The sequence below is a fragment of the Canis lupus genome, chromosome 26, assembly GCF_048164855.1.
Source record: "Canis lupus baileyi chromosome 26, mCanLup2.hap1, whole genome shotgun sequence".
Lineage (NCBI taxonomy): Eukaryota > Metazoa > Chordata > Mammalia > Carnivora > Canidae > Canis > Canis lupus.
Window position 1 is genome coordinate 35,235,051 of NC_132863.1, and position 24,050 is coordinate 35,259,100.

Here is a 24,050-nt window from a genome sequence, read left to right on the forward strand (position 1 = left end):
TGGCCGCCCGCATCTGGGTCATCTGATGGCTGGCGCGCGCGAGGCGACCTGGGAGGCCCGCGGGCTCTGACCCCGCGCGGCCGCAGCCGCCGCCAGCTGCCCCGGGTCCCCGGGGGACCGGAGAGGCGCCGGAGGGAGACCGTCACGTGATGCCGGCGCCCACGTGACCCGGCCTTCACATGACCTTCCGCGGCCGGGCCCCTCCTGGAGAGCAAGGACGCGGGGGAGCCGAGGTGAGGGCGCCCCGGGAGGCTGGAGGGGACCCGCGGTCCGGGACGGTGCGGCGGGTGGGCGCCGGGGCCGGGCAGGGGACTCCCGTCGCCGCCGCCTCCAGCTCCTCCGCGGGGCGGCCACGCGGAAGCGCGGAGGAGCGAGGGAGCGCGGAAACAGCCCGCCTCGCTTCCCGTGGCAGATGGTCCGAGCCGCGCCGTCGCCGCCGTGGCTGCTGCGGCTGCTGCTGCTGCTGCTGCTCCTGCTCTGGGCGCCGCCGGGCCAGGCAGCGCCGGACCTGGACGAGATCCAGTGCCTGCCCGGGCTGGCCAAGCAGCCGGCTTTCCGCCAGTACTCCGGCTACCTCCGCGGCTCCGGCCCCAAGCACCTCCACTACTGGTCTGCGGCCCTCCCTCCCGGGCGGGGCGGGCGCGGGGTGCGAGCTGGGGAGGGGCCGGAGACCCCGAGGGAGCCTGCGAGCTGGGAGCGCCGGCAGGGGCCCCTCCGCCTGCACCCACCGTGCTCTGCCTCCTCGCAGGTTTGTGGAGTCCCAGAAGGATCCCAAGAGCAGCCCTCTGGTGCTTTGGCTCAACGGAGGGCCGGGCTGCAGCTCCCTAGATGGCTTTCTCACGGAGCACGGCCCCTTCCTGGTGAGTGGAAAGCCACTGTCCCCCCACCCCGGACCCCAACCAACCACGGGCCAGGGGAGAGGTAACGGAGCGTGCCTAAAGGAAAGAGCCTGGGAGGAGGGAGAACACGACTTGGAGGTGTTTCCAAGTGTGCCCTTTTGAGAGTCTGGGTTTCCTGATCGGTACTATTGGCTTGACTATCTGTACTTTTCAGGGGTTTTGCCCAAATGGGAAGTGCCCAGCACCGTGGCCCTTCCTTCTACCCAGTTGGCCCTTGGCAGTCAGCCATCTCTCTCCTCCTCAGGTGCAGCCAGATGGTGCCACTCTTGAGTACAACCCCTATTCCTGGAACCTGGTATAGCTGGAGCCTTGGGTCCTGGGGGGGGGGGGTGTCTGGGCAGTTGGCTGGGTTGGGGAGCCTTCTTCAGTTGGTTTCCTCCTCCTCTGTAGATTGCCAACGTGTTGTATCTTGAGTCCCCAGCTGGGGTGGGCTTCTCCTACTCTGATGATAAGACTTACGCAACCAACGACACGGAGGTGAGTCCAGTGCCTGCCCCGTGCCCCAGCCTTCCTGGTTCTTGAAGCGCGGCAAGACACAAAAGTCCGTTTTTGGTTGTGTCACATGATATGTGTGGTCTCGCCTAAGCCACTTCCTCTTGCTCACAGTGGGTGGGTGTCATCTCTGATATTTTTCCAGCTCAAATACCAGAGTCTTTTGATTCCCTCCATCTTGCTTTCCTTAGGTCGCCCAGAGTAATTATGAGGCCCTTAAGGATTTCTTCCGCCTCTTCCCGGAGTACAAGGACAATGAGCTTTTCCTGACAGGAGAGAGCTATGCTGGCATTTACATCCCCACCCTGGCAGTGCTGGTCATGCAGGATCCCAGCATGAACCTTCAGGTACAGGGCCACTGCAGGAGGGAGGTGAGGCAGCTCATGGTTGTGGCCTTAGTGAAGTCAAACAGGCCATCTTCCCTGCCCGGTCTCCTTTGCAAGATGCTTGCCACCAGCCAGCCTACCACAACAGGAAGCTCACCTGTCACCCATCCCACTCTATTCTTTACTCTGTGTGGCCTTCCCATAAACCACTTTTGGATTTCAGCTTCCAGATTGCTGAAGGTCTGGGTGTAGTCAAGGGAGGCTCCTCTCCCTCCAGATGACCTGAATGCCCTGGGTGTTTCACAGGGGCTGGCTGTGGGCAATGGACTCTCCTCCTATGAGCAGAATGACAACTCCCTGGTCTATTTCGCCTACTACCATGGCCTTCTGGGGAACAGGTATGGGAGGGGATAGTTGGGCAATCTCCAGGGTGGGGCAGGTCACAAGAGCTCATGTCTGCCCTCCAGGCACATGATACCCTAGGCCCTACCCTGGTTTATGAGCAGGAGGTGGGGGCTGGGGTTGCTGGAAGTGTTTGGTGCTGAAAGAGACTAAGGAGCACTGGCAGTATGGCCCCAGAGCAGCTAGGTTTGGAACCTACATACCATTCCCTGTGATCCGTTTCCTCATCCCCTGGGGTCAGGTGGTGGTGGGAAGTGGGAGGAGAAGGTGGGAGCCCCGCCTTAGGCCTGAACGCTTTTATCCATCTCCTACAGGCTCTGGTCTTCCCTCCAGACCCACTGCTGTTCTCAGAACAAGTGTAATTTCTATGACAACACCGACCCAGAATGCGTGACAAATGTGAGGTTCTGCCCCCAACCTGTGTCACCCCTGACACCCCCAGCCCTGAGAATAGGACCGCATTCTCTCCTTGGGGACTCCTGACCCCATCCCCTATTGCTTTCGTATCCTGCTTGCTCCAGCAATTTTATGTTTTCTGGGACACATCTAGGGATGTGTTCCTAATACCATTTCCTGTGACTTTCTGGGCAAATCCTGTAACCCGTGGGAAAGGATCTCTCACTTATTGAACACCTACTATATGCCAGGCACCAGGCTGAAATAGGTCAATATAGATTATTTAATCTTTAGAACTCTCCTTTAAGGGAGATTATATTATCCACATTTTCCAGAAGGGGAAACTGAGGCTGAGAATGTTAAAGTCACTCGCTGGGGGATCCCTGGGTGGCGCAGCGGTTTGGCGCCTGCCTTTGGCCTAGGGCGCGATCCTGGAGACCCGGGATCGAATCCCACGTCAGGCTTCCGGTGCATGGAGCCTGCTTCTCCCTCTGCCTGTGTCTCTGCCTCTCTCTCTCTCACTGTGTGCCTATCATAAATAAAATAATAATAATAATAATAAAAATAAAATAAAAAAAAATAAAGTCACTCGCTGGAAGTCACAGTGCTAGGAAGTAGTGGCACCAGAGTTTGGACCCCGAGTGGAAGCAGATTCCTTCCACTGTGCCTCAGTTTCCCTACCTATAAAAAAGTGGGGGAAGGGTAATGCCCAGTGGTGAAGTAGGAAAGCAATAAATCTTGGGCCGAGTTGGTGAGATGGTGGGGAGGCCAGGGCTCAGTGAGACATGGTTGCTCGGCTTGTCATTGCAGCTGCAGGAAGTATCCCGCATCGTGGGCAACTCTGGCCTCAACATTTACAACCTCTATGCCCCATGTGCTGGGGGGGTGCCTGGCCATTTAAGGTAGGCCCTGCGGTGCACCCTGGAGGCCTGGCCCAGCACCACCTAGAGGCCGAGGTGCCCAGCCCCTACTTACCTTGCAGGTATGAGAAGGACACCGTGGTGCTCCACGATTTGGGCAACATCTTCACTCGCCTGCCGTTCAAGCGGGTGTGGCATCAGGTGTGGCATCTGGTGTGTGTGACCATGGGCTTCCTCCCAGTGGGGTTAGGGCCAGGAAACCACCTGATCTTCCTCTGTCTGTGCCCCCAGGCACTGCTGCGTTCCGATGATAGGCTGCGCATGGACCCTCCCTGCACCAACACCACGGCTGCCTCCACCTACCTCAACAACCCTTATGTGCGGAAGGCCCTTCACATCCCCGAGCAGCTGCCCCGCTGGGACATGTGCAAGTAAGGCTCTGTGGCCAGCTGGGGCCTGGGGATGGCAGGCTCTCGGGGCTCTCAGGGCTCAGAAAAGTTCCCAAGGATCCCTTGACTAAGGTTTCTCAGGAGTAGTACCCCAGGCACTCAGGGTGTGTCAGACTGAGTTGTGCAGGATATTTAACCCTTAAATTGGTTGAGATTAAAAAAAAAATTAAAAAAAAAAATTGGTTGAGATTTAGCCAGTTCATTCTTATGTGGCCACAGTGGTTGGTAAAGTGGCACTTACTGCTCTGGCATTTAGTAAACACACACTCCCCCCACCCTGACTCCCCTCCTGTTCCCAGTGGCCTGGATCTCCAATGACCCGTGTGAGTACAAGGATGCCACCTGGCACAGCAGGGGCCACTCAGATCCATTCTGATTGGGCTGTGCTCCTGCCCTACTGTTGCAAAAGACACACACACACACACACACACACACACGACTCGCACACCTGGGGGCCCCTGTGCACTATAGGCCGGTTGTGAATCAATCACTAGGTGTTCCTGTATACGTTTCTATACAGCGGGGGGTGGGGATGGGGGGTGGAGTTGAGGACCTCTAATTCTAGCCCCATAGCCAAGTCAGTCTTAGAGAGGGGACATGAGAGGACTGAATCCCAACTCTGCCTCCTATGCTGGAGTTCAGAGAAAGGTGGTGGCAGGAAGGGAGGGCCTCTCTGACTGTCTTCCCCGGGCCTGCCTGTGTGCTCCCACAGCTTCCTGGTGAATATACAGTACCGCCGTCTCTACCAGAGCATGCAGTCCCAGTACCTTAAGCTGCTCACCACACAGGTAAGTGAGTGGGGGCGGCATAGCTGGGACTACCAGTGGCCTCGGGACCCCCTTCAGAGTGCCAGTCCAGATGCAGGAAGCTGACACTCCAAGAAACGAAGTTCAGTGATTGGCAGGGTCACAATTTGAACATGGTTTTGTCTCCACCCTGTGCTGCTCTGTCGTAGGAGGCTGAGGGGTCTGCCTCAGCCAAGGAGATCTTGACTTGAGGAGAGCTGATGGGAATATGTCACAGACAAGCAAACGGGAGGCCCAGGGTAGAAGAGGGCCTTGAGGGCCTTGTTCCCAGATCATCTGGGAGACCCTGAGAGAGCTGGGGCGGGCCAGGTTCTGTACAACACAGTGGTTAGAACATGAGCTCTAGGGTCAGACTGCCTGTATGCACGTTCCTTTACTAGCCTTGTGACCCTGGGCAGGTTTCTCATATCTTGACACCTGAAAGTGGGGGTAATCATAGTAAACAGTATCTACCTTCCCAGCTAAAGCGTTTAGTAGAGCACTGGACAGGTAGGAAACAGAAAACATGAGTGTTCCTGCTTCGTGCTATTTGCCTGGGCTCCTTGAATTCCCTGAAGGGGTAGGGCTTGAACCAGGGAAGAACAAGGGCCTGGGCTCCCTCCAGACCCCCCATAGCTCCCCCTGCCCTGCTCCAGAAATACCGGATCTTGCTCTACAACGGAGATGTGGACATGGCCTGCAATTTCATGGGGGATGAGTGGTTTGTGGATTCCCTTAACCAGAAGGTAAGGCAAGGATCCCGGCTCTGGGGAGGGATGGGGCAGCTGTGCCTGGAGTGTGGCTCTGGGCAGACAGAGAGGGCAAACCTGGGGGAGTTCCGGGCCCCTGAGATCTTGTTGGCAGCTGTGAGCAGAGATGAGGGGGTGGCCGCAGGCTGCTGAGTCTTTCCTGGTGGGGCAGATGGAGGTCCAACGCCGGCCCTGGTTAGTGGACTACGGGGACAGTGGGGAGCAGATTGCTGGCTTCGTGAAGGAGTTCTCTCACATCGCCTTTCTCACCATCAAGGTAGGGCCTGGCTGGTGAGGGCCGGCTTGGCTGGAGGGGATGGGGCAGGAGCCACCATCCTCTGCTTTCTCTTTCTGTTTACACCGGGTTACTATCTGGGCCCCTAAAAGCAAGTTTTCTGACGAGGAGTGGGAAAAATGCAGAGCTTGGGACAGGGTTGGGAGAAGAGGAAGGCTACTGGCTGGAGGCATCCAGTAGGATGGAGGTGGCACCCAGGGGCAGGGGTCACACGGAAGGTGATCTCACAGAGCTTTGCTCCTAGGGTGCTGGACACATGGTTCCCACGGACAAACCCCAGGCGGCCCTCACCATGTTCTCCCGCTTCCTGAATAAGCAGCCATACTGATGAAGACCAGTCAGTCCCCTTCTGTCTAATCCAGCTCCTTTTTCCCACCCCTCCTGCTAGAAGGGAGGTCCTCCTTTATGCAAAATGCCCCTGTGGGGCAGGTCCCTGCCTCCAGAACTGCTCCCCACCCCACCCCCACCTCCCGCGGCCCCTGCCCCTTCCACACCCCTCTGCCTCCAAGACCAGGCCCCAGTGCCTCACATAGACAGACTGGGGGGTTAGCACTTTATTCCTGACTGGGGTGGGGCCTGGCCCCCTCCCTTAACGCACTGGAACATAGCAGAGCTCAGGACAGCCCACGGGGAGGGTGGATGGACGGTAATTGATGCATTGACTGATTATGGAATTAAATTGGGTATAGCTTAAAACCCTGTCTTCTCTGTGGCACTGGGGGGTTAGACTGGACAGTATAGGCTGGGAGGGGCTGAGGGAGGGGCTGAGAGGTGTTGGAGTCCTGAATGCCCCTGCCAGGGCGGGCTTGAGGGCTCAGGCAGCTGTCGTGGAGGGTGGTGGGGCACTGGATGCCAAGGGGTCCCTGGAGGCAGGCCTGTTCTTCTCAATCACCTCTCGAAGCCCTTTGGCAAAGTGGAGGTCGGCCCCAATGGTGAGGAAGCCCTGTGCGGTGGGGCAGAGAAAGGAGTCTGTTCAGTCCATCACAGAGGCCAAAAATTTCAATGTAAAGAAACAGAGTCCTTGGTCTTGAGGGATTCTCAATCTAGTGGGAGAGGAGGAACGGCAAAGAAGTTCTTCTAACTCCCTGTGAAGGGTATGAAAGAAAGGCTGCAGGAGCACAGTCTGGGGGGGTCAAGGAGGGCTTCCTAGAGGTGACCTCTTAGCTCAGAGATTCAAGATTAGTAGATATTGGGGATGGAATCCAGGGAGAGGGTTACAAGGTGAGGGCACAGCTGTGCAGAGGGCTGGAGAAGTCTGATAAGGGAAGATTCAAATGGGAGGGGCTGTTGATGAAGAAGATGAGTTCTGAAGCAGGGGTGGGGAGGCTCTGCCCTCCTCCATCACCCCCCTACTCACCGCATGGTTCGTCACCACCTCACGCACAAAGTTGATACCCTCAGGTAGTGGGATCTGCACTCCCCGCCACATCCTCTCTGTGGGTAGGAGCAGCTGGTTTAGCCTGGGTCCACCCAGTTCCCTCTCCTTTCCCTCTCCTGCCTCCCGTCCCCCAGCCCTACCATTGAGCATGGGCATCACTCCAATCTGCAGCATGGTCTTCAAAGGGGCCTGCAGTGGGATCAGCTGGGAGGGAGGAGGCAGGACGTCAGGGCAGCCAGCAGGAAGTGGACTTGCCTTAGCTGCTCCGCCCTGACCCAGCCTCGGCACCCCCACCGCTCCCAACTCACTGCCAGTGACTCCAATGCAGACTGGTTCGAGTAGATTCGGAACCTATGGAAGAGAAAGAACTATCCAATGGGCACCAGCCCTGGAAGCACCCCTTCCTCAGGCCACCCAGGCCTACCTACCCAAAGTCCCTGAGCCTCAGCCTCAGATGCTCCCACCTCCACACCTATTTGGGGGCCTGCCACCTGCCAGGTGTGCATCCTTGGGTGAGTCATTTCTCCCTCTTGGGGCTCCTCTTCTCCAAGTCTGCTACCTTTCATTTGTTGAGCACTTCCTGTATTCCAGACTTGTGCTGGCAGCTATTCATGTATGGTTTGTGTTTACTTGATAAACCTTAATAGGGCTTACTCCCTGACCAATACGAAGCATGTCACATAAGTTAAATATTAAGATATTTTAAAATGCCAACCTGACTTAATCCCATAACCCTAAGAAGTAGGCACTATTAAGCAATTTGCACTTTTTTGATGAGGCAGCTCAAGCCTAGAGAGGGCAAGTAATGTGCCTGAGGTTTCACAGCTGGTAAAGGGCACAACCTCCCTCTAGAATCTAGGCTCCCAACCAGTACCCCACAGTATCTCATTTAACCCCTAGGACATTGCTGTCTGGTAGAACTTTTTGCAAACATTGTGCATTTACACTTGCCACATGGGAGCCACTAGCTACCTGTGGCTAGCACAGTAGATGCTATTTTTCCCTGTATTTAGCCCATGAAGAAAATGAAAGATAGGGGGCGCCTGAGTGGCTCAGTCAGTTAAGCTTTTGCTTTCTGCTTAGGTCATAGTCCTGGGGTCCTGGGATTGAGCCCCATGTTGGGCTCCCTGCTCAGTGGGGAGTCTGCTTCTCCCTCTCGCTCATGCTTGTGCACTCTCTTGTTCCCTCACTCTGAAATAAAATCTTTAAGGAAAAAAAATGAAGATAAAGCAACTCTTCTCAGGATCACAAAAATCATGCCGAGGTTTTTGCCTGAACCCATGCCATTAGGCTCTCTGCTGTGTGACCATGGGCATATCATTTAACCTTGCTGGGCCACTTTGGTCATCTCAAATACCTGCTCTGCCTGCCACTGGGTTATAAGACAATGCAGAGAAGTTACACTTGAATGAAATGCATTTGTTATGAATTAGCAAAGACCCCAGCCCTCCAGTGGCTAGAGATCTGAGAGAATTTTAGCTTCCCAGTAGTTGGGCAGGTGCAATTATCTGGAAGACACCAAGGCTCAGGGAGCTTCAGGGCTTGCCCGAGATCTGGGCCATCTACTCACCGGCGCAGGTCCAGCTGGGTGCGCAGTGCCTTCCCCCGGAGTGCCATCTTGGCATTGAGACGGGCGTCCTGCAGGCAAGGGGGTTGAGGAGGTGTTACCAACCCACAGGGTCCACAGCACACTTGTCCCTGACCCTCAGTGGCCCCCACTCTGGTGCCCATACCATGGTCATGCTGGACAGCTGGACCTCGGGCTGGTCAGATGGGACCAGGGCGATGGTGACACTGGCAGTGACAGACACAGTGGTACCCGAAGGCTTGATGGTGCAGCGAGGCGGGGCCAGGACGCGCAGCTCCAGCTTCAGCGGGGAGTCGATCACCGCCGGGCTCTGGGGACAGAATAGGGAGGGGAGGTCAAGTCCCAGATCTGTTTCCTGATGAGCCCCGGGAGGGGAGATGGCGAGGCTCAGGCTCTGCCCACTAGGAGCCCAGACAGATATGAATATGAAGGCTGTGTCCAGCCTCTGTGCCTTTGCTCACACAAGGGATGGAATGTCTCCTCCTTTTCCTGCTTTCCTGAATTCTCTGTAGTGGGGATCCGTCTCCATCCAGACTCCTCGGGGACAGTGTTTGCATTGCACATCCCCACCCTCTGTCATATCACCCTTCTGGAAACCGCTGTGCTCTTTCTCCTGTAGGCGCTGACCAATGCTTCACCTGTGTTAGCTCATTTAAACTTCATTATAATCACGTGAGACGGGCATTATCATACTCATTTTTGAGAATGAATAAACACAGAGAGGTTAAGTAACTTGTCCAAGGTTCTTTGGTCATCTAGGTGTAGAACCAGGGATTCAAACCCAGTCTGGAAAGTGAGTCTGCCCTTACCAGTGCTTGGCCATCAGGCTGATGGCGTTGACAGGGATGACAGCAGGGGGGACAGCAGCCAGTGTTTCCTGAGCACTTAACCCTAATCGCTTTCCATGAATTGATTCAGTGAATAATCACTGAGATCCTTTTTAAATTTTGACCTCCCACCATCAAACAAAGGAAAATAATAAGCAAAAAGAAGAATACATCAGTGGTGCCTGGCTGGATCAGTCAGTAGAGCATGTGACCCTTAATCTTGCAGTCTTGAGTTTGAGGCCCCATGATGGATGGGCATAGAGATTATTAAATAACTAAATTAACTTTAAAAAGTATATTGGTCATTGTTACAATCCCTACACTTACAGAGCTTGGGTCTCAGCCTGTCCTCCTCCTCACTTCATGAAGAACAGGAAGTAGTGAGGGCCCTTCACAGACTTGGAAAGGAGCTTGACAAATAAAGGACTTGGGGGCAGCATGGGTGGCTCAGCAGTGTAGCGCCATCTTCAGCCCAGGGCCTGATCCTGGAGACCCGGGATCAGTCCTGCATCGGGTTCCCTGCCGGGAGCCTGCTTCTCCCCCTGCCCCCCCCCCCATGAATAAATAAAATCTTTAAAAATAAATAAATAAGGGATCCCTGGGTGGCGCAGCGGTTTGGCGCCTGCCTTTGGCCCAGGGCACGATCCTGGAGACCCGGGATCGAGTCCCACGTCGGGCTCCCGGTGCATGGAGCCTGCTTCTCCCTCTGCCTGTGTCTCTGCCTCTCTCTCTCTCTCTCTGTGACTATCATAAATAAAAATTAAAAATAAATAAATAAGTAAGTAAGTAAGTAAAGGACTTGGCTACAGGCGAGAGGCCAGGCCAAGACAGGGGTCTACTCTATGGTGGCCATGGGAGCCTCTGCTTACACACCTCACGTGTCCCCTCATTGTATCCCAGCAATACACCCACCCACCCTGGCCACAAACCCACCGCCCATCAACACTCACCAGCAGGACGATGCTCCCGAAGTAGGTGGCCCTCAACAGCATGTCCAGATCGTGGGGCACCTGGAGAGGGGAATTAGGGATGAGGCAGGGTCATCTGGAGTTCTGTGACAGGGCTCCCCTTGCCCATCCCACAGACAGGCCTTGGTATACCTTGTCTCCCACCAGTGACAGCTGCAGGGCTCCCGCTCGGAAGTAGCTCTCCATGGCAGAGTCAAAGAAGAATTCTGAGAAGGCCACATACACCATCCGCTCCTCCTCCTGCAGCTGGGGCTCTACTGCCCGGTTGGGCAGGCTCCAGTTCCTCTCAGCCAGGGGAAAGAAGGCCCCCTGCAGTTGGGGGAGCAGGGTCAGAGCCAAGGCAGTGTGGCCCAGCACCCAGATGTTCCCATTCCCTATGCCAGGCACTCTGAGGGATGGTGGGGCTCGGACCCAGCTGCTGTCTTTAGGGGATTCATTAGCACAACTTTTTCCTCTTTTTAAGTTATAGTTATTTAAGTAATCTTTTCACCCAATGTGGGGCTTAAACTCATGACCCCAAGATCCAGAACTGCATGCTCTACTGACTGAGCCAGCCAGCTGCCTTCATTAGCACAACTCCTAAAAAGACATTCCAAGGAGGGCAGCTCAAGTTCTGCAAGGGAGCACTCCAGGAAGACCAGAGAAGGGACACCCAGGAAAGGGTTTGGGGGGGAGGTGGCATGTCAGTGGGCCTTGGAAGATGCAGGACAGTAATGACAAAAGCTGCTGTTTACATTTACATAGTACCTTTTTTTGCTTCACATTTTTGTATTGTAAATTACAGACATAACATTGCACACCTAAATATTTCAGTAAGACTCCTAAAAATACCAGCACAGTTTTCCACAGAACTGCAGTGCCATTACTGAACTAAATAAAGTCAACAATTCTCACATATCATCAGTGTTCAGTTAGGAGGGATTTCCAAAGCCAATTAACATCAGAAAGCATACCAAATACATAACCAGGAGAAATGATATCTGCAAGTCTAAGCATCTATTATAATTTTCCTAAGAAAGACAACAAAATAACTTCCCTTGTACACTGAAGAGAGAGGGAACTTTTTTCCATAAAATCATCAGGAAATGGGCAACGTAAACATAAATTTATGCATAAAGGACCTTCTGTATACCTGTGCAAAGAAATATGTAAGAATGTTCCAGTGTGACTGTGTTCGGTTGGTGGGAATGTGAATTTACTTGGTACTTCTTCCATGCCTTGACATAGGTCAACTCCTTTCATCCACATAACACTCCAAGGAGGGATGTTTTCTTACTCTATTATTTCCATTTACATATTAGTAGGAAACAGGCTCAGAAAGTAAACCACTTGCTTAAGATCACGTGGCTAGTAAGTGGCAGAGTCAGGACCTGAACTTTAGGCTCCAGTCCTTGCTCTGAAACTTACCCTCCACTACAGGGAGCAAAGGAAATGGCCACATACTAGATGTGTGGCCTTGGGCTGTGATGTCACCCCTCTGAGCAAGTCTCCACATCCCCCAAATGAATAAAACATTAGTGCCTGACTGACACAGTTGTGAGGGCGAAATGAGATTATGTGCATAGAGCTGTATGTCCTAACTGCTTCAGGGGAGATGAGAAAAGGCAGTGCTTGAGCAAAGTTCCTGAGGTAGGAAGCAGGGGCATATTTGGGAAAGAATGATTGCAGAGAAACAGGGTGAAGTTAAAAAGGTGGGCCCAGCGGCACCTGGGTGGCTCAGTTGGTTAAGCATCTGCCTTCAGCTCAGGTTGTGATCCTGGGATCGAGCCCTGCATCAGGCTCTCTGCTTAGCAAGGAGCCTGCATCTCCCTCTCCCTCTGCCTGCCATTCCTCCTGCTTGTGCTCATGCTCTCTCTCTGTCTCTCAAATGAAGAATAATAATAAAAAAAAGAAAGGGCCAGACAAGATTAACAAAGCTCAGAAGCCAAACCCAGGAGTTGAACCTAATTCTGCTCCTCCTCTGGGGAGCCACGGCATGCTCAGCAGTGGAGCGTCTCATCAGAGTAGTGCCTTAGGAGGACAAAACCAGAGAGTTGGGGACAAGGAGGAGGGGGAGGTCTGGTTAGGCCAGAGATGCCACAGCAGCCAGGCAGCTCACCCGGAAGTCCATGTCCAGATTGCTGGTGGAAGCTACAGGATCCTTCAGGAGGGAGTAGTCAATGCCAACAAGGTCATCCACAGAGCTGCGTACTGTGGAGAGGAGCTCCGTCACTCAAGCTATGTGATGCTGGGCAAGGTGTTCACCCTTCTGGGCCTGTTTCTCATCCACAAAGTGGTGATTAGGAATTTTCCCTCATAGGGTTGTTGTGGGGATCAATTATTTTTATGTGGGAACCACTTAGTGCTCAGCAATATTAATGACTATTACTACCATGAGGGTTTCATTAGATCCCCCTAAACAGGATGGCAGGGGATCCCTTTCCTCCACTGGTTTTCCCTGGCTGCTCCCTCCCTCCCTCCTCATGCCGTGTGTGGGGTGTGTGATGATCTCTACCCCATAGCAGACAGAGATCACAGCTGAGGAAAAGGGAATTCATTTTAGTTGAGCACCTATTAAGTGCAGGGGATGAAGGCAAACGGGGTCCCAATGATCAGCAGGCACATCGAGGACCCTGACAATCACTCAGCTAATCCTCACGACAACCCCAGAGGGAGGTATCGCCAGCCAAGCGAAGGTACTAAAGCCCAGAGAGAAGTGAGTGCTTACCTAGGGTCATGTGGCAAGTCAGCAGCAGAGGCCATATTTCAAGCCAGGGCATGGCAGGAGCCCACTCTGCATACCTAGCCGCCTCCTCACCCCCATTCCTGGCCCAGGCAGGGCCCGGAGTTCCCCTCCCAGCCAGCACCAACTCACCAGGCACAGTGTCCAGGAGGGAATTAAGGAGCACCATCCCTGCGTGGTAAAGCACGGGGCAGATCTGCGAGGTGGGGTCTAGAGTTAGGGCCTTCACAAGAGAGGCCCTCTCCCGCCCCACCACTGCTGTACCTGCTGGTTGAGAAGGAAGCGCATCCCCGAGGTGATGAATGTGGAGAGGAATTCATACACCTTCCTGTAAGGAGAGAGACAACGTGAGCCCAGACTCCGCCCTATCCCAATCCAGGTCCAGGAGAAATCAATAGCCAAAGAGATGGGGAGGAGGTGACTTAACTTTGACCTGTATTACCAGCTCTTCAATGGAGGTTTTCCAAATCTCTCCAGCCTGATTCTCAAGACCTCTCCTAACCCCTGCCCCCCACCAGCCTAAGGAATTTATCCCCAGTTCTTCAAACCTACTGTAAACATCCCCACTTCCAGATGCTTATCCATGCCTTTCCTTCCACTCTCAAAGTTCCTGTCCTGTATTTCCCTGTATGGCTCAGATGCTTACTCTTCTAGGCTGTCTTCCCAGATTACCCTCTTCTGAACCCCTGGAGTACTTAGTCCCTCCCCCAAAGCCCTGATGACAAATGTTTTGTCCCTTCATCTAGGCTCTGAGTTCCTTTAGGAATTCTCAGGGACTGGCATATACTTCATTTGTTGAATAAATAAAAACTTGACAGTATACCAACACCAGATAATAAATCCACTATCTTTTCTCTCCCACTCTCTTTGAGAAGTATCACGAAGTTCCTTTCTCAGCCTCAAACCTGAAACTATGCTACTGTTTTTAGTAGTAAGAGCTACCAATTATTGAGAACTTAGTTCATGCCCAACTGTGCATACACAACTACTCCTATTTAGGAAGCTAGCCACTAATATGCCAGGTACTATTCTTTTTTTTTTTAAGATTATTTATTTATTCATGAGAGACACAGAGAGAGAGAGGCAGAGACACAGGCAGAGGGAGAAGCAGGCTCCATGCAGGGAGCCCGATGTGGGACTCAATCCCGGGTCTCCAGGATCACACCCTGGGCTGCAGGAGGCGCTAAACCGCTGAGCCACCTGGGCTGCCTGCCAGGTACTATTCTAAATATATATATTTTAATTTTTATTTATTTATGATAGTCACAGAGAGAGAGAGAGAGAGGCAGAGACATAGGCAGAGGGAGAAGCAGGCTCCATGCACCAGGAGCCCGACGTGGGATTCGATCCCGGGTCTCCAGGATCGCGCCCTGGGCCAAAGGCAGGCGCTAAACCTCTGCGCCACCCAGGGATCCCGTATTCTAAATATTTTTACATATATTAACAAATAGTTTTCGCAGTGTCTTATAAAATAGTTTCTATTATCATCCCTATCTTACCAATGAGGAAATTGAGGCACAGAGCTTCAATGACTTGCCCAAGGTCACACAGGAAATGAGGGTGCTGAGAGTTGGACCCAGCTGGCCTGACTCCCAAGCCTGTGTACTTTGCATTGCACAAGGCAAATGGGCAGTAAGGCTTAAAGGGGGTGCACTGGGCTGGAAATGCACTTACTTGAAGGTTCCCCCAAAGGCTGCGTGCATTCTGGAGACGGAGGCCTGGCAAGAGACGTTGGACACTTTGATACGGCCAGTGGGATCCCCGGAGAGCTCCAGAGCAGTGCGGATGGACACACCCTCGGCAGAGGCATTAATATAGCCCCCATCATAGCTGCAAGGGGGTTGCGAGCAGTTAATGTCCATTTTGGAGCTTACCCACCCAGTACATCATGATACTTCTTAACAAGACTTCGCTTTGGCAGTTTATCAAACATTCTACCAAGCTCTACCAACCTTTATGAAGTGGGTATGCTTGTCCCTATTGTACAGATGAAGAAACTGAGGCACAGGAGGGCTAAAGTATTGCCCACAGCCCCCCAGCATCCCAGCCCTCCTGATCCACCCTCCGCTTTCCTGAAGGTGTGAGGTCCTTACAAGAACCAGTAGAGAAGCTGCCTTCGGAAGCGCAGCCCCAAGGAGGCATTGCTGATTTGTAGCACCAGCTCCTGCCCTGGCTGGAAATGGAGCTCAGAGGATGTCAGCTGCAGCTCTGTGACCTTCACCCTGCAGGAAGCCTCGGGGTCAGTTTCAGGACCAGGAAGAAGGGGTCCCACCCAAGCACAGGAAACTCAATCCCTCCTTTTCCAGTCCAGGCCTGGGAAGCTGAGGTTCGGGGGGGAATGAATTATTCCATTAGCTCTCGAGGGACAGCTCAGAGAGGAGCTGCTCCTGACCCAGGTGTTAAGAGTGAGCTTCATACCCTTCTCGTAGATGCTTTATTGCGTGCATTCTCTTCCCTCCCACACCCTGTGGTTGCTTGACTTGTTCTTTTAACTGAGTCCTTTGATTTTCACTCTGTCAGCTGGGTTCCACTCCATACCCCATTTCTCCTACCCCCATCGTCCCCAGCGAGGCTCTGGGCTCCAGTTCCGAGACCTCTCCCATTAGCTCCACCTGGGGTCCTAGACCCCAATCTCATTAATTGGCAAGTTTCGTGACTCCGCCTCTCCGGTGCTCCTAGGCCACACCTCGGCCCCCAAGGCTCCCGCCTAGGTTGGCCGGCTTGGTCTTTATCTTCTCCGCCCCATCCTGTTTCTTGAGTCCCGCCTTCTTGATTTGGCCCCACCCCACCCTCTCAGGTTCCCCGGCCCTAGGCCCCGCCCCGAACCCGAGACCCCGCCCCGCGGGTCTCCTACTTACTCAGAGATGTTGTAGTAGAAGTGGCCCTCCCTGCCTCGTAGGTCCGGAATGGTGATGGTCTCTAGCTCTTGTTCCAGAAAGCGCAGGCCCTCCTGTTTCACTGAGGTAGCAGCGAGACCCTTCGGTCCTGCGCCCCTGCCGGGGCCACCCTCCCTCCTCCGCCTTCGCCCGCCCCGCGCCTTACCCAGGTCCAGCGCCTTGGAGGTGACGCGGATCTTGCAGCCGGGGAGCTCGGCGTGAGCGCCTGCCAGGAGCGCTAGGAGGAGGGCCCCGAAGAGGGCCATGGCGAGCGGGCCTGGGGTGGGGTGGGGTCGCTGGGGTCATCGGGGCCGCTAAAACCCACTCCCCGGTTGTCCAACCAGAAGAGGGGCTGGCCGGATCGTTACCCTCGAAACAGCTCTTCAGGGAATTTGGAACCGATTCGACTATATTGCCTCCATTTGGCAGATGCAGAAACTAAGGCTTAGGGAGGCGATGCGACTCGTGCTCTGGGTCCCAAGGATTTGGGACACGGGGGAAGGGGAGGGGACATCCTCGGTTCCCCGTGCGCCCGCCGCGTGACGAGTTTGGACCTCCCGGGGACCAGTGCCCCCCCGGCTCCCCCTTCTTTAGCTGAGGGCGGGCGCGGCTTGCCTGTTACCATGGGAACGGCTGCACGCGCATTCCTGGGGGGTGGCTCGCCGTCTCCCAGGCCCCTCGCCGAGGGAGTCACCGCGGCCCGCCAGCCCGACCTCGGGCTCCCGGGTCTCCCGGCTCCGCCGGGTCCTAAATCCCTGCCACCAGGGTTCGGCCTGGTACCCCCCCATCAGCGCCCTTCATGGGATCTCTTCCCCACCTCGGGTTCAGTAGACCATGCGGCCCCGCGAGGGCCTGGGGTGGATGGGGACGCGCCCCAACTCACTGCGGCGGAGCTGGGGGTCGGCGCGGTCACGCGGGGCGGCGGACTGCGCAGGGGATCCGGGCGGCGGGGTCTGGCGGGCAGTGCTGTTCCCGCCGCCTTTATAACGCCGGGCCTCTCCGACCCCCCTCCTCGCTCCCGCTCTCCCCTCCTCCCTCGGGGGGTTGGGAGGGGACGGGGCGGAACGCCGGCAGTCGGGAGGGTGGAGAGGGCTGCACGGAGCCCCGTGACAGGCCCGGCCGCTGTCAAGACAAGTGGGGGACCCACGCCGGGAAGGAGGGAGGGAAGTGCAAGAGTCGGCCCGCCCAGTCCCAACAGTCCTTGCTCCTCTGGGACCTTGGTTCAAATTCCAAATGCCCACGTCTTCCTGCAGGATCCTGAGCAAGTCACTTCACTTGGGTCATGGGCCTCAGTTTCCTCATCCAGCAAAATGTGCCGGATACTTGGAACCACCCAGGCACATTTTCTTCCCTCCTTTCCACTCATAATCATTAAGACCTCTCCTTGACAGGCTTTGCTAGGGGACATTCCTCTCGCCCTCCAAATGTCTCCATGTCACTACCTACGGACCTAACAGGCCCAGACACTTCTCCCACTGGGGTCCAAGCAAGTGCTGCCGGCCCAGGAGGATAGGGCACAGGCTGCTGGAATCACCCCAGAGGGAGGTTTGGCGTTTCCCAGAGATTGTGGATTGTGTGTGTGTGTGTGCGCGCGCGTGTGCATGCATGTGTGTGAACCTTTGCAGTTAGATTCTCTGCACAGGATCTCCATCTACCACCTGCAGTGTTCCCAGCTCCTGGGACAGGCACAGAGTAGGTGCTTGCTTCCTTTTTTTATTGTCAAATGGATGAAAGAGGAAAGGAGAAGCAATAAAGGTGAGTGTCCTTTTTTTTTTTTTTTTAAGATTGTATTTATTTATTCATGAGAGACACACAGAGAGAGAGAGGCAGAGACACAGGCAGAGGGAGAAGCAGGCTCCATGCAGGGAGCCTGACATGGGACTCAATCCCGGGCCTCCAGGATCAGGCCTGGGCTGAAGGCAGCGCTAAACCACTGAGTTCCCCGGGCTGCCCGGTGAGTGTCCATTGAACATGTATGTAGCATCAAACACTCATCCAGGTAGGAATACCAACATGTTCTGATTTGCCCAGGACTCTCCTGGCTTTGAAACTGAATGCCTCCCTTCCAGGGAATCCTCTCCATCCCAGGCAAACCAGGATGGTTAGTCATCCTAGATCTAGATTAAGTCATTTAATCTTCTTAACCTATGAGGTTGGCACTGCTATGAACCCGCTTTAGCAGGAAACCAGAGGTAAAGACCATCATACAGCTACTAGTGAAGAAGCCATGAACTCTGAAAGGGTGGGAGGTGGTGTTTATAGTAGTGCTTAGACTCTTGCATCTGACAGACCAGGATTCAAATCCTAGGCTGTCGGGTTCTCAGGTCCAATTCCTGGACCCCTTACTGAAACAGCTCTGAGACTTAGTTTCCTTGTCCTAAAACAGAAATGATAAAGTTATTGCAAGAATAAATTCAATGGGCCTAGTGCATGTGCTGAGCACAGTATATGGCACACCGTTAGTGCCAAATAAATGCTGGCTTTTAAGATTAGGGGCACAAACCACAAGCACATGAGACAGAAAGGGTGTTGGAGGGGAAGGAAGAAAGAGCTAAGGATATCCAGAGGAGGAAGTGCCTTAATGCCTTTGAACTCTAGTAGCCCTCATTCTTCCTGGAGCCTGGCTCAAGCAGAAAACCTGGCAGACATTAGTTCTCTTTCTCACTTTCTTCACAGAAATGCAAGCTCCATCTTTGTATCACTGTGATCTCCTGTGGGAGGTTCTTGTCCGCTCTTCACTGCCCCACAGCAGCCCCAGTACCTTTCAATGTAGCTGTGTGATCTTGGGCCAGTGGTTTCACCTCTCTGGGCCTGTTTCCATATCTGGACTAATCATAAGGATTAAAAAAGTTCATGCATTTAAAGGATTTGATGAGCATCTGGCATTAGTAAGGGCTCAAAAAAAAAAAAAAAAAAGTCAGCTAAATCATGACACTCAGAATGAACTCCTGCTTCCATACCCTAACTTCCAGGCACGCTACACTCATACCCTATCTCATCACCCTCCCTGTTGCCCTTCTTCATTCTGCTCTGGCCACGCTGGCTTTTACACTTGTTGTTCCCTCTGCTTGGAATGCTTTTCCACCCGGCCTTCCCACAGCTAGCTCCTTGTCATGTTGGTCTCAGCTTCAATGGTACTGCCTCAGAGAGGACCTCCTTGCCTATCTAGCAGTTACTTTCACATCAGCTTGTTTTATTTGCTTTATAGATCTTGTGACTATTTAATATTGGTTTACCAAAGCATTGGTTAATGGAGGCATGGTCTGTCTCCATGAGAACTGGCATCTGGTTCAACACTTATCCCCAGTACCTAGAACACTGCCTGCTTTGAGGATTCTTTAGCAACTCCTGCACCTCGTTTGTCTCAGCCTAACTGACTCTATAAACACAGCCCCGAGCTGGGGGACAAGATGTACTCACTGGCCTTGATTTTAGGAACTTGTCCTGTCAGCCTGACCCCCTCCATCACATGGGTTTCTCTTTCTCCCAAAGCTTGTGTCCCCAACTCTCACACTTCAGTGATATTGGCAGATATGCAGCCCAAGAGGGTCTCTGGCAAGCTCCTGGAGTCCTCAACACTTGGCTTGTGGGATGAAGAGATCAAAATGCTCGGATCCCTTTCAACGTTCACTCCTGGCTTTGAAGAGGGAAGGAGGGACTTCCTAGCACTCGAAGGGACAGGGAAGAAGTGCTCTTCTAGCCTCTACTGTGTCTCCAGCACAGGGAGATTGTAAAACACCAGGAGAGCAAAGCATTAGTTAAGTATTTTGGAATCAGACAGACCTGGTTCAAATCCCTCTTCTGTCATTTTCTAGAGCAGAGGTCAAAGACCTGTTCCTGTAAAAGATCAGATAATACATACTTTGGGCTTTGCCGGCCTTGTGGTCTCTGTCACAGCTGTTCAGATTCTGCCATTGCAGCAATAAACAAGATTTAAATGAACAGGCTGCTCGCTGGATTCGGTCCACAGGCTGTAGTTTGCCAACCCCTATTATAAAGCAAATTAAAAAGTAACTATTGAGAGCATCAATTTCCACATCTGTAAAATGGGGATGTTCTAGTACCTGCCTACATCTCTGGGTGGTGGTGAGATTTTAATGTAATTAAGCACATGAAGTGCCGAGTCACCCGGGTGGCTCAGTCGGTTAAGTGACCGACTCTTGATTTCGGTTCAGGTCATGATCTCAGGGTCCTGGGATGGAGCCCCATGCTGAATCTGGCTCCACATTCAGTAGAGAGTCTGCTTCAAGATTCTCTCTCCCTCTGCCCCTCCCCTCACTCTCTCACTCTCTCTCTCTCAAATAAATAAATAAACTTAAAAAATATATACATATATATGTGGCTCCTGGGTGGCTCCCTCAGTTAAGCACCTTCGGCTCAGGTCATGATCTCAGGGTTCCAGGATGGCGCTCCTGCTGGGCTCCCTGCTCAGCGGGGAGTCTGCTTCTCCCTCTGTGTGTGCGCACTCTCTCTTTCTATCTCGCAAATAATAAAAAAAAAATCTGTGAGAGACTCACAGATCATAGGAAACAAACTGAGGGTTGCTGGAAGGGAGAGGGCTGGGGGACAGGGTAACTGGGTGATGGACATGAAGGAGGTCAGGTAATGGAATGAGCGCTGGGTGTTATATAAGAATGATAAATCCTCGACCTCTACCTCTGAAACCAAAACATTATATGTTAATTAATTGAATTTAAATAAAATTTTTAAAGAAAAAATCTGTTAAAAAACCCCACAAAAAAACAAAAAACAGTATGTAAAGTGCCAAGCCTAGTACTTGGCACACTGAAGTGCTCAATAAGTATCTCTGGTCGTTAGTATTAACTAGGTGTTTAACAAACAAAAAATGCTTTATAGATATTAACTCACTTAAAACTCATCGTGTCCTATAAGACAGGTATCATCAGCGCATTTTACAGATGAGGAAACAGAGACCCGGAGAGGTCAAGTCACTAGCTCAAGTCAATCTGGCTCCAGGGCGTAGGCTCTTCCCCCACTCCGCTCAATTGTCTCTTTTTAAATGACCCCGTTTCATCCTCATAGCAATTCTTTGCAATAGTTATCATCGCCCCAGTTTTGCAGACTTGCATACCGAGGTACAGCAGGAGGAAGTCACTGGTCAAAATAAGTAAACACCGGCTCCACTGACCACTGGACACCAAATTGGATTTCTGCCCAAGATCTCCACATGTGTAGCCTGGCTTCCCCCTCCTGCTCCCCATCTCCAGCTGTGTTTTCTTTGGATCCTTGCATGGCTTGGAGAAGCTGCGTCAGTCCTTCTCCCCTCCTGACCATTCTTCCACCGCCCCTACCCCCCAGGCCCATCCAAGCTACCCCTTGGGAAAAGCACCCCCCACCCTCACCATGCTGGAGCCCTTGAGCCCCGAGCACCGTGGCATATGTAATGTGTACAGGCCTGCTCTGGTGAGCGTGCGTGTGCCTGGGCACGAGTGTTAGGGGACGGATTGGAATGAGGGAAGAGGTGTGTGTGGGGGCCAGATGTCAGACCAGGAGACTCTGATGACATCTCCCCAAACAGGCGGGAGGGAGGCAGACGTTTACCAAATGGAGAGAAGAGAAACACAGGACTGGGGCTTTCTGGGTTCAGCCAGGGGCAGAGCTGCTGACTGCCATTCTGTGGCTTCTAAAACTTGGACACTTGGCATTTGGGTTTCTCCTTTTCTTTCCCATTGCTCCTTGAAGAGCAGCTCCTTTTTCTGTGGAAGGAGCCGGCCACCTAGGCCCCAAAGGGTCTTCCAGGTTTGAAACTCAAGGACTCCCACGCTGCTCACGGGGCATCGTTCCCTGGCTCCTGGGTCCTGTGTGCCCCTGTCCCTGGTACCGCTCCAGCAAACTTGGCCTCGAGCAGCTTCCTCATCCTCCAACTTCTCTCCTTTTCTTTACGCTTCACCCTCCCCGCTTCTATGCCTCTTGCAGCCTCCAGCTGACTCTGACTCATGGGGGCCTCTTTCTCGAAGGTCCTCTCAACCTCCTGTCCCTGCTGTCGTTAGCACTCAGCATGGGCTTCCCACCCACTCACTGCTTTGAGGAAGGGGTGGAAGATCTGTACAGTGCTGTCTAGACGTTTGGAGTTCATAAGCCAGAACTGTAATTTCAAAGGGAGGGGGCGCCAGCGGTACTGACTTTTCTCCTTTTGATGATGAGGGTGGGGCACCTTCATTGGCCTCAGCTTGTCTCTTTGCAGACCTTTCCAAAGGTTGTGAGAAGCCCCCAACACATTGCAGCATCCTGACTTTTCCGAGATGCTCTGTTACCACAGCCTCTGAGGGCCCTCCCCTCCCGGGAGGGAGTCGTGAGGACATCACAGCCTCCCCACCTTCCTCCTGGGTGCCACCTCACTAGCGCCATATTTTAGCACTGTCCCCACAGTGGTACCAAATCCTGTCGCCCTCCCAGGATTCTCATCTCAGATCATGGCATCATGCTCACCCAGATGCTCAAGTCAGAAGCAGAGCAGTTTTCCTTGACCCTTATTTCCTGAAAGCTCATATCAGCAAATCCTGGTGTCCTGAACTCCAAAAGGTGCCCCCCACCTCTATGCACAGTTCCCATTTGCACCAACACTAGTCTGGGCCATTTTCTGCACCAACCACAGTGGTGTTCAAAAAATAGGAATTGTAGTACCTTACTACCCTATTCAAAACCCTCATTCACTCCCCATCACACACAAAGACCTGGGTGCTGGCCATGAGCCCAGAGGACTAGGCTGCCCAGCTCCCACCTACCTTCCTCTTCAACTCTATTCCACCACTGTCTGGACACCAAGTCACTCAGCCTCGAGCTTTCCATTTACCCTTCCCTGCACCCGATGCACCTTTACAGAGAGACATTGCCTGGTTAGCTTCCTCTATTCACTGGAGTTTCTCCCCAAGTGTCACCTGCCCAGGGAGGATCCCACCCCATCAGTGTGCCTGTTGCTCTGCTTTGTTCTTTATCGGCTGTTTCTTCCAGCAGACTGTAAGCTCCATGGCGGCAGGAGCCTGATACTTACTCATGGCTGTGTCCCCAGGGCCCAGCACAGGAGCCAGTGTATAGAGAGTGGGTAGTTATTACTATCTACAGACCCTTCAAAAGGGGAGATTTTATCACGGACTGAGCAGCGCCGGCCTAATTCCCCCCTGAGCCTCTCTAAGCTCCCTATGCTTCCTGCTGGCACCATCCATCTCCTTACATCTCTCTGGGGTTATCTGGAGCTGGTCTGCAGCCAGGAATGCCATACTTTCCTAATCTCTTCAGAGGCCTGAACAATCCCTAAAGTCACCTCAGGAGGGGGTGGGGGTACTCCCTTAGGATCTCAGCTGGCTGCACAGGAATCAGGACTCCCTGACCCAAGCCACTCCCAGGCCCCTACACCTTACCTTCTAACAGGCCAGGCTGCCCTGGGACTTCATGTGCCTTCCTGGTGTGGGAGAAGCTGCTGGCCAGATTGAGATCCCTCTCAGTGCCCCATAGGCCAGAATTTCAGGCCTAAAGTTAGATCACTGGTTCTCAACCCCTTTTGCACATTAGTAACTTTTGAAGTGGGGAGGGTTTTCCTTTGTTTTGTTATGCTTTGAATACCTATGGCTCTGCCCCAAACCCTAAGACTCTGATTTTTATTTATTCATTTTTTTTTTAGTAGGCTCCATATTGGGTTTGAACTCAATCAAGACCTGAGCTGATTAAAAAAAAAAAAAAAAAAGACCTGAGCTGAGATCAAGAGTCAGACACTTGGAGCGCGTGGGTGCCTCAGTGGTTGAGCATCTGCCTTTGGCTCAGGTCCTGATCCTGGGGTCCTGGGATCCAGTCCCACATAGGGCTCCCCACAGTGAGCCTGCTTCTCCCTCTGCCTGTGTCTCTGCCTCTCTGTGTGTGTCTCTCATGAATAAATAAATAAATAAATAAATAACGTTAAAAAAAAAAAGAGTTGGACACTTGACCGACCGAACCACCCAGGTGCCCCTCTGATTTCTCTTTTTATTTTATTTTTTTATTTTTTTATTTTTTTTTAAGATTTTATTTATTTTTTATTTATTCA

General features: G+C 53.1%; 2 protein-coding genes across 3 annotated transcripts; one reads left to right on the top strand and one right to left on the bottom strand.

Annotated features, from left to right (window-relative positions):
- The first annotated feature begins 20 nt into the window (after positions 1-20).
- Positions 21-6,349, top strand: CTSA (cathepsin A). The gene is made up of 15 exons (XM_072801250.1): positions 21-233; positions 413-609; positions 749-860; positions 1,144-1,194; positions 1,290-1,376; positions 1,583-1,738; positions 2,024-2,115; positions 2,434-2,518; positions 3,326-3,417; positions 3,498-3,576; positions 3,667-3,806; positions 4,537-4,612; positions 5,266-5,355; positions 5,531-5,635; positions 5,898-6,349. Exons 1-15 carry the CDS (start codon positions 180-182, stop codon positions 5,979-5,981), a joined length of 1,500 nt encoding a protein of 499 aa, XP_072657351.1. The 5' UTR covers positions 21-179; the 3' UTR covers positions 5,982-6,349.
- Positions 6,193-17,118, bottom strand: PLTP (phospholipid transfer protein). 2 transcript variants are annotated; one of them, XM_072801251.1, is made up of 16 exons: positions 16,830-17,118; positions 16,179-16,289; positions 15,995-16,094; positions 15,230-15,358; positions 14,811-14,966; positions 13,401-13,464; positions 13,269-13,332; positions 12,513-12,604; positions 10,547-10,723; positions 10,397-10,456; positions 8,765-8,929; positions 8,602-8,669; positions 7,340-7,382; positions 7,172-7,235; positions 7,011-7,087; positions 6,193-6,596 (listed from the first exon to the last, which is right to left on the bottom strand). In XM_072801251.1, exons 2-16 carry the CDS (start codon positions 16,276-16,278, stop codon positions 6,468-6,470), a joined length of 1,488 nt encoding a protein of 495 aa, XP_072657352.1. In that variant the 5' UTR covers positions 16,279-16,289; positions 16,830-17,118; the 3' UTR covers positions 6,193-6,467. The 2 variants fall into 2 exon arrangements, with proteins under 2 accessions (XP_072657352.1, XP_072657353.1); XM_072801252.1 differs by having other exon boundaries at positions 16,896-17,028.
- Between the last annotated feature and the right edge of the window lie 6,932 nt (positions 17,119-24,050).